Here is a 10,550-nt window from a genome sequence, read left to right as displayed (position 1 = left end):
AATGGTCTAAACAACAAATCATTAAACAAACAGATGCAGTAAGTCAGAGTGGGAGAGCTTTTCGCTTTGATTTCCTTAAATGCTGAAGTTTTGAGGATGAACTTTCAGACGGCCTTTTACGGATAGAGGAGTCAGTGTTGATCCACTCAGCATTGAAAAACAATGCAGAGCCAGTCAGTGTTTAATGTGAGACAGAATGAGACAAAACCCTCAGTAAAAACCATTATATTTTCGGGTTTGGCCTATTTTTCCACACATGAGTGTGTTTGCAAAAATAAAGCATTAAAAATATCTAAATATCCATATGAAAATTATGTATCACTGCTGTCGGGACAAAACCTTGTATCTCCATTTTTATCATTTTTAGACCTAGTTTGAAAAAGGCAGTTGCCCTTTTTGTTGCGTCAACATTTCTGATGAATGGACCAACAGAAACTGTTGTATTTCTCCATGTACTTCCATTAAAAGTTGAAAATGTTTTTATTTGTCCTGTAAAGTTTTTTAAAGTTTAAAGCTTTTTGGAGATTTAAGGTTTTGGTTCCGACAGCAACAATTATATCCCAAATGTATTTATCATTATTTTTGCAATGCATGAAAATGGCCCAAAATCTGCTTGTTAAACATATATTTGAAATGCATTTATTTGTTATTATATTATTTAAGTAAGGTTACAGATATAACTAAATGGAATTGCTGTGATCTCCATTGTACTTTGCATTAACATATAACGTATATTTGTAGTAAGACACACAAAAAGTACTTCAAATAAACAAGATATCAGATCATAACTGCATTTTCACAGAGTATCAATACCTACAACACTCGTTTTGGTCATGTTAAAGGTTCATTTGATCATATTTAAAATGAAGATACTGGAACACAAATTCATTTCTAAAGGGATCAGACAGTGAAGAGCATCAGACAGTATTTTGGATATTTTTATATTTTTAAATACATTTGATAAACACATTTACATACATTTATTTTGTACGGTACATTTATATGTGTAATGTCTCCTCATACGTTTTAAAGTAAATGTATTTTTAAAATATAATTGGTTAAAATGGCAAAATATTCTGAAATACATTTTAGTGTTTGGAATGTATTTCAGCATCTACTGCAATGTATTTAACATGTATATTAAATATATAAAAATACATGTCCTTTTTTTTCATATCTCTGCTGTTGGAAAAAAACCCTGTATCTCCATTTTTGTAATTTTTCAGTTTTTGACATAATTTTAAAATTCCTGTTGTCCTTTAGGCTACGTTCACATTACCAGGCTGAAGTGGCACAAAGCCGATTTTTTGGCCTAATGTGACTCAGATCTGATGTTTTCAGGGCTGTGTGGATACAAATCTGATCTTTTCAAATCCGACCTGAGCCACTTTCATATGTGGTCCTAGATCGAAAACGTATCCGATGTGGGGCCATGTGACCTTAATGTGACGCTCAGATCTGAATTCATGTGCTTTTTCTCCACTGCACGTGCACCATCATTCAGCGTTACCATGGCAGCAGCACCGAACAGAAGTTAAAGCCTGTAAACGGTGGAAAAGCAGCTCATCTCACCTTTTTCTCCTTCGTCTCGCTCTAATAACGAAGCTGAGAGCTGATCAGAGTTAATTATCTTCTCAGCGAAGCTCGTTCTGCTCGCTAGTTTGTGCTGATGATGAACGGGATTCATTCACGTGACGTTACTGAGTAGGATGTGAGCATGAGGGTCATTTCAGGACGCCGGTTCGTCACATTAATGACAGATTTGAGTCACTTACCTAAACGAGTGTGAACCATCGTGTCAGAGAGATCGGATTTGAGCAAAATCTGATTTAAGAAACGAGGCTTGTAATGTGAACTTAGCCTTACATTGTGTGTAAATTTCATGATGAATGGACTAAAAGAAACGACCCAAAATGACTTGGAAAAAAGTCTGGTTCCATTGACTTACTTTAAAAGTAAATAGTTAATAGTAATAGTAAAGTAAGTATGTTGTTTCCTTCTCCTGTAAAGTTACCATTAATAGGAGGTTTTCTTCCGACAACAGTGATATGAGTATTTAGGCTGAGCTCAGTGACTGGACTAGCAAAATGCATGACCAATCTAACCGACATGGCTAGTTGTGTTTAGACAGAGTAGCTAAATTCTAATAAACAGGTATTCTAGGTGCCAGTGATGTCCTTTTTTTGTCCCCTCAGATCTGCTACTTGACCAGTGAACCTCACATGAAGTCACAGCAATCTAGGTCAGCGGCTCTCGTCTGCTGCTGTCTGGATTTAGAAGTGCGATCCAGCCTGCTGCTCACAGAGATTCCGGTCAAATATCCAACCAGCTGAAAGACACCAGCAAATCAAAAACTCACTGTTTCTGCGTGTCTTTATACCTAAAATTGAGCAATTAAAGCGGAATTCTACTGATTGTTCAGAAATATCTGCATAATTAAGTTGTTAATATGTAAACAGTCATTCAGAGTGGTTTGGTGTGTAGGTTCACTGGTGGTTTTGGATAGTAAATAAAATGTCTATGTCTGTTTTGTAGTCATGGCGACCCCTGGTTCCTATCACCACCACTGTAAGGAAATCTGAACCATTTCATACCAAACCACTCTGAATGGCTCTGTTTACAGCTCATGCACTGAATTAGGCAGGAATTTTGAAAAATGGGCACCCATCCATAATTACAGAGAAGATTTATGACCTGTAGGCATTACATTGTATGTGTGAATGGTCTGCTTTGAATGTGCAGGCCAAGCATTGCTGATACATGTCCAAGTCCACGCGTCCCAAAATAGCCCTGTGTAACTCAGCCTTCTGAGCCCAGTTAGAGAACGAATGAATTGACAGCTTTGAAATCAGCGGAGCTCTTCACTACGACGGCTCTGACGCCTTCTGCCCGTCTGAAATCGAGACACAGCTGCTCAAATTTCATAACGAAAGCTTGGCGTGTTCGTCCATAAAACTGCCCGACAAATGTCTTACAGGACAAGATACTCCGAAAGGCGGAATGACTCCCGTTCCTCTAAAGTAGAGGTTGACTTCACCTCGCCCGGTTTGGCAGTGATGGAGGTTGAGCGGCTCCTCTTCTCCGGGAGAGCCATCAACAGCCCAGCCAATGAAGTCTGGCCGAGACTTTATATAGGAGACATGTAAGTGACATGAAGTCTCTCTGCAAACATGCGCCGATGAGCCAAAGCATTATGATCACCTGCTTAATATGCTGCTGGTCCTCCACGTCCTACCAAAACAGCTCCGACTCACCGAGGCATGGATTCTACAAAACCTCTGAAGGTTCCCTGCAGTTACCCATGCCAAGATGTTAGCAGCAGATCCTTTAAGTCTTGTAAGTTGTGAGGTGGAACTGAGATCTGGGAAATTTGGAGGCCAGGACAGCACCCTGATCGTGTTCCTCAAACCAGGGCAACACCCTGATCATGTTCCTCAAACCAGGGCAACACCCTGATCATGTTCCTCAAACCATTCCTGATCAATGTGTGGCGGGGTGCATTATTCTGCTGAAAGAGGCCACTGCCATTGGGCGAATACCATCGGCATGAAGGGCTGTACCTGATCCACAACCATGTTTAGGTAGGTTGCTTGGGTCAAACTGATGTCCAGATGAATGCTGGACCCTGGGTTCCCCAGCAGAACCCTTCCCAGAGCGTCACACTTCCTCCACCAGCTTGTCTTCTTTTCTTCAGTGCATCCTGGTGCCATCATTTCCCCAGGTAAACGGCACCCATGTACCTAGCTGTCCACTTGATGTAAGAGAAAATGGGACTCAGATCAGGCGACCTTCTTCCATTGCTCCAAGGTCCAGTTCAGTGTCCACTGCAGGTGCTTTTGATGGTTGACAGTCAGTAGGTACTCACCACTGCTGACCAGGAGCACCCTACAGGCCTTGCCATTTCGAAGATGTTCTGACCCAGTCATTTGACTTTAATGATCTGGCCCCTTGTCAAAGTCACGCCTGCCCATTTCTTCTGAATCCAACACATCGACTACGAGAACCGGCTGTTCGCTTACCGTCTACTACATTGTAGAACTTGATATGCGTCGCTGTTATGAAATAATCAATATTATTCACTTCATCTGTGAGTGGTCATAATATTTTGGCTCAGCGGTGTATATGACGCCCTAGGACCAAAACCAAAATGGGTTTGATTAACAAAACTGTAAGTGAGCTAGATTTTCAGCTTCGTACGTTTACAAGTGTTTTTGTTGTGTCCAAATGCTGTTTATTTATTGTGGCAGTTGTACAGAATAAGTTGATATGATGAAAGCTGCAGTTGTGCATTTTTATGTCTTTTTTTTTTATTGCAGGAGAGTCTTAACCCCTCCGCTTTCACCCCTTATTGCTCACTAGCAGCTCAACACAGAGCCACCACATTTTCACACACAGACAGACAACAGTGTCCTAGTGGGGACAAAATCTTTTATTTGATTATAATATTTAAAATATTAATCAGTTCTCATTATGCCAGTGGATTGGCCACTAGGGTTCAGAAAAGAGCTACTTTTTAGCAACATTCTTGTGTTTGTATATTACTTTTTGCAGGGATTTTGCTGAGAACCGCTCAGAGCTGCGCAGACGCAACTTCACTCACGTCCTGAACTGCGCCCATAGCTCCAGGAGAGGTGCCGAGTTTTATGACGGAATGGGCATCACATATCTGGGCATCGATGCCCATGACTCGCCCGCCTACGACATGACCGTCAACTTCGACACCGCATCAGAGTTCATTCACAATGCACTCAGAGGAGGAGGTGAGAAACCTGTACCATTTTAAAGCAATGTTTTAGCGTAAAAGTCGAATGTACAGTTTCCCATCCTCAACCCAAGTATCCATGTTTGGTAGGCAATTTCCTTAGTTTTCACTGAAGCTATGAGGCTAGAAAAGCAATAGAAGCTTAAACACCATCAATTAGCATCAGGCAAAACTTAACAACTCAACACAGTTTTAGGCGAGTGTGTGGTGGATAACTCATCTACCAGTGGTGAACTGTGACTGAGTGGTGCTTGAATGTTTGCGAACCCTTTAGAATTTTCTATATTTCTGCACAGGTTTGACCTAAAACTTCATCAGATTTTCACACAACTCCTAAAGGTAGATAAAGAGAACCAAATTAAACAAATGAGACAAAAATATTAGCCTTGGTCATTTATTTATTGAGGGAAATGATCCAATATTACAGATCTGTGAGTGGCAAAAGTGTGTGAACCTTTAGGATTAGCAGATAATTTGAAGGTGAAATTAGAGTCTGGTGTTTTCAATCAATGGGACCATCCCCCAAATCAGGTGTGAATGACCACCCTGTTTTATTTAAAGAAATGTTAATGCTCATTAGGCAGGGTTGCAAGGAGAAGGCGCTGCTCCCCAAAAAGAGCATTGATGCCCATCAGTTTGCTAAAGATAACATGGATATGCCAGAAGGCTGTTGGAACACTTTTGTGGACAGTTGACACCAAAATAGATGGTTTTGGTTTAAATTAGAAGTGTTATGTTTTCCAGCATAAAAAGCTTATCCCATCTGTGAAACATGGTGGTGGTAGTATCACGGTTTGGGCCTGTTTTGCTGTATCTGGGCCAGGACGGGTTGATGGAACAATGAACTCTGAATTTTACCAGCAAATTCTAAAGGAAAATATCAGGACATCTGTCTGTGAGCTGAAACCAAAGACAACACATGCAGCAAGACAACAACTAACTTGCTTAGACTACGTTTTTTACACATATCAGTGACATATCTAGAATGTCCTGAAGGTCAAGAGTGATGCTTTTTCTTACAAATTTGGTCCCATTGTAAAAATCAAAACATGAGTTTGATTCCTCTGTCAGTTCCTAATTACATTGATAGTTAATCAAATATATAAGGCCCTTAATTCAGTTCTTGAAGTCCTAACCAATGGGAAAGCTTGGCTGTACCTAAATACCACAGAGATAAACATTCTTATTAGGTAATTGAATAATAATCAGTTCAGCCCTTTTGTTTACAACCAAAACTTAACAATGCTGGTTAACACAATGCTAATTGGTGCCCATAAGTTTGCATGACTTGTTAGCTAACCTCGTAGCTTCGGCACAGAACTAACACCAAACATGTCTTGGCTGATGAACTAAGGAGGTAAGGAGGGGGAGGGGGAACTGGGGAGGGGGGTAAATTTGAGACGGTCTATATTTGCAAAAAACATTGATCTTTCTCTCATTGTAGGTAAAATCCTGGTGCACTGTCATGTTGGCGTTAGCCGCTCGGCCACTATCGTCTTAGCCTATCTGATGCTGAAACACAACATGACCCTGGTGGAGGCGATTAACACAGTTAAGGAGGGAAGAGGAATCATACCCAACAGAGGCTTCCTCAGGCAGCTCATTGACCTTCATGTTAAACTGTACGGCTACAGAACATGAAGACTTCTGCTACAGCTAACAACCTCCGTTAGCACTGAATGCTCAAGGTTCAATGAGAAAGTTCATTTATATTGTCTCTGGAAACAGATCAGAGTGAATGTAGTGTGATTTTGACCATTAAAGGGAAATTTTTCACATTTTTCTGCACGACTAAAAGGTTAATATGTAAACAGAGTGGTTCAGAGTCGTTCAGAGTGGTTTGGTGTGAAACGCTCCGTTCTAGAGAAACTTACCGACTTACTTTCACAGTGGTGGTGATAGGAACCAGACGTCCACCTCTAAAAGCTCCCTCACAGAAAGTTACTACATGAAATGGCTTTGCTGCCAAAGTCCGTATAGGAAAGTCTGTCCACTCAACGGCCATCTTGGCAACACCGCTGGGTTATTTCCTCTCAGACTCCTCTCGTTTTGAATAGGGTGAGATCTATAAAACGGAAACTGAAAGTGTTTTGGTGTCTGCTTCCAGAGTTCCTGAGACCCGGACGCTTCCTTTTCGTATACCCCAGCCGCCCTTGCAGTCCACTGCCCAACCTAAGAACATTCAGTCTGTGTTCTCCTGCGTCTGGACAGTGTTGTACCTCAGGTTTTGTTTCCGTTCCTGTTTCTGCTAGAATGTTTGTGCCTGTTAACGTTACTGTTTTTGTGCCCATTTCTAGATTTGTATCTGTCCCCATTCCTGTCACTATCCCTGTCCCGGTCCCAGTTACTGTCATGGTTTCCGTCCCTCTTTCTGTTGTCCAGTCCCATGCCCAGTTTAGTTTATGGTCCCAGTCTGGGGTCCTGTCCCCTGTCTAGTTTCCTGTTTTTTGATCGTTTTAAAGACTCCTCTCTTTTTATGAATTGGGAGAGACCTATAAAATGGAAACTAAAAGCCACAATGTTCTAAATACACAGTTTAAACCACTAACATAATCTTACAACAACAGCATAAATAGTTTGTTGCGTTTAACAAACCAAAACCTGATTTTTCAGCTTGTTCTGGCTTTTCCTGCTTGCGGCTTAAACAGCATTTGGCTCATTTCCCCTGTAAACCGATGTCATATTTCACATCATGAGCTTTCCATTTATATTTCAACCACTGACCGTCTCCTCTTTTACAATGCCTCTGGTGCTGCCCAGAGCCTGACCGGCAGTAACATTATGCAGACCAGCCCACCCCAAACCCAAACTGTCACCTTCTTATAAAAAAGCCAGCAGCAAATCCAGTAACTTGTCTGAAAGTTGCTAATAGCTTGTTACAACCTACTTAACTGCTAGCTTAGCAGAGGAAGGCTCGCTAACTGTATTCAGATTCAGCAAAGTTTTCCATAAAGATAAATTCATAGAGATAAAATGAAATCTGGAGAAGTATTTTACCTTTGATGTGACATCATGATGACAGTTACTGTAAACTAAGGCTAAAACTACAATTTAAAACTACAAAGATTTCAGACTGTAGTCCATCTGTTTCTCTGCATACTTTGTTAGCCCCCTTTTACCCTGTTCTTCAGTGGTCAGGACCCCCATGGACCCTCACAGAGCAGGTACTATTTGGGTGGTGGATCATTCTCAGCACTGCAGTAACACTGACGTGGTGGTGGTGTGTTAGTGTGTGTTGTGCTGGTCTGAGTGGATCAGACACAGCAGTGCTGCTGGAGTTTTAAACACCTCAGTGTCGCTGCTGGACTGAGAATAGTCCACCAACCAAAAATATCCAGCCAACAGCGTCCTGTGGGCAGCGTCCTGTGACCACTGATGAAGGACTAGAGGATGACCAACACAAACTGTGCAGCAGCAGATGAGCTATCGTCTCTGACTTTACATCTACAAGGTGAACCGACAAGGTAGGAGTGTCTAATAGAGTGGACAGTGAGTGGACAGTGTTTAAAAACTCCAGCAGCACTGCTGTGTCTGATCCACTCAGACCAGCGCAGCACACACTAACACACCACCACCACGTCAGTGTCACTGCAGTGCTGAGAATGATCCACCACCCAAATAGTACCTGCTCTGTGAGGGTCCATGGGGGTCCTGACCACTGAAGAACAGGGTAAAAGGGGGCTAACAAAGTATCAGAGAAACAGATGGACTACAGTCTGTAACTGTAGAACTACAAAGTGCACCTATATAGTAAGTGGAGCTGATAAAATGGACAATGAGCATAGAAACAATGTTAACGTTATGCCTGATCGGTGTATAAAACTAATGTTAGCTAGCCAAGTTTCTGTCAGCATTTTTATGCTTTTTGTCTCTGCTGTCCATCTTCATATGATTCATGTATCAAAATTGCTGCACTGTAAAAAATGTTACAGCTTTTTTACTATAAGTTCACTGAACTTGTAATGTTAAGTTAACAGAAGAATAATTTGTTTTACGTTTATTAACTTATTATTTGCAGTTCAGTGAAGTTAATATTTCAAGATAACCTGGTTATATACTTTTTTAAGTTTAAAAGCTGGATTATTTTTTAGTGTAATGCTGAAATTAATGCAGTTTTTGTTCATTTTTTTCTGCTTGTTGTGTCAACCAGCCCCAGATTCACACCGCCACACTGAAACATTATAATATCTACCCACTACAAGGCTCATTAACTGACCAGTTCCAATCAATAAACTAGGACAGTACCACTTGAGAAAGGGGCTGTTTTAACCCATAAACTACTGCTCTACTACTATAGACCCGGCTGTAATAGAATAACTACTATAGACCTGATTTACAGTTTGGGCACTCTGCATGTTTATATGTGTGGGATTATATGCTGTTAGCCCAAAGGCCCAAAACGTTAAAAGCCCACTGGAATTTCTCCCAGCTCTCCTGATGACCCACAGTAAATGACCCCTGATGACCACCACTGTAAAGAATCTCTACAATTCATCTCACCAAATCACTCTGAATGACTTTATCTCAACCCCTGAATTATGTAGGAATTAAAAAAAAATTGGTGGAATTTCCCTTTTAATGTGAATTACACTGATGTGTAATGATCAGCTGGTTGCTCTAGAAAGGCCTGGATGCTGGACGGACTGTGAGGATTCACTTTGGACCGGAATACTTGTGAGGCCCGTTAGAAATGACCGCCTCAGTTCTCACTTGTTTGTGTCATTTATAAAACCAATATTAAACCCATGTCTAATAAATAAATTGGTACAGTATCTTTCAGCCGTTCTGTTCAGATTCTCACCGAGTCTCTGTGTGGGAGATTGTGTGAGATACGATTTCTTAAAGGGCCACTCCATCCTATAAAAATATAAATAAAAATATCGACCCGTTAGCACTGTAATCCACCCACCACTGTCTAAGCCTGTTAATCAATCCCCTCATTTCAGTAAACACTCAAATACATGCAGTAGTTAGTTCACATATACATCAAGTACACACATCAACTCACACCAACTTATACACACACACACGTATACACACGCACGTATATTCATGTCAAATACGACATGAATATGAAACATTACATTTTGTTAAACCCTTTCTTACATGATTACATTGAAAACATTCAATCTACATATGTCTGTCTGTCTGTCTGTTGGTCTGTCTGTCTACTCTTTCATCTTTGTCACACTGACAAACACACACATGTGCACACTCACACACACACTTTCACACATCTTGCACCAGCCTCCTAATCCCACTCCTCAGTTGTTTATTATTTTTGATAATTATCTTGGTTATAATTGTTAAAAATGCTAAAAGTTGTAAAAGTTGTTATCCTTTTTCTTTTTTCCTTTTTTTTTTATCTAACTGTATAATAAAATAAAGAAAAAAAGGGGAAAAAAGAGCCACTCCATCCTAAAACTAGCACTTAATTTTTTATTTGTCATGTCATGATGCACTGCAGCCTCATCAGTTTGACAGAAGTCACAGCTTTGTGTCCGTTTCGTGTTTTCATCCATCAGCATTGGCTCACTACAATACCCATCATGCATCACTGTATTGTGAATCCCCCCATGGCAGTAAAGAAGTCCACTGATGTACCAACAGAGAGGATACATGGCTCAACTTGTACTGTATATCATCTTTAGTACCACTGAAATGTGATATTTGGCTTCCTAGCATTAACATTAGGTGTCTGCTAGTTTTTAGCCAGCTATAAAATCTAATCAAACAGCCCAACACCAAAAATCTGCCCCAAAACACTTGTAGGTTTTCCTTCCACCTT

At 40.7% G+C, this 10,550-nt stretch overlaps 1 protein-coding gene across 1 annotated transcript; it reads left to right on the top strand.

The window, feature by feature from the left end:
- Window positions 1-2,832: 2,832 nt before the first annotated feature.
- LOC118814130 (dual specificity protein phosphatase 26-like) lies at window positions 2,833-6,538 on the top strand. Its single transcript, XM_036579789.1, has 3 exons — window positions 2,833-3,142; window positions 4,552-4,760; window positions 6,207-6,538. Exons 1-3 carry the CDS (start codon window positions 2,967-2,969, stop codon window positions 6,401-6,403), a joined length of 582 nt encoding a protein of 193 aa, XP_036435682.1. The 5' UTR covers window positions 2,833-2,966; the 3' UTR covers window positions 6,404-6,538.
- The last annotated feature ends 4,012 nt before the right edge of the window (window positions 6,539-10,550 follow it).

Source organism: Colossoma macropomum, unplaced genomic scaffold (assembly GCF_904425465.1).
Source record: "Colossoma macropomum unplaced genomic scaffold, Colossoma_macropomum, whole genome shotgun sequence".
In the NCBI taxonomy this organism is placed as follows: Eukaryota; Metazoa; Chordata; class Actinopteri; order Characiformes; family Serrasalmidae; genus Colossoma; species Colossoma macropomum.
The sequence above is the reverse complement of the archived record's forward strand: the minus strand, read 5'-3'. Positions and strand labels throughout refer to the sequence as shown.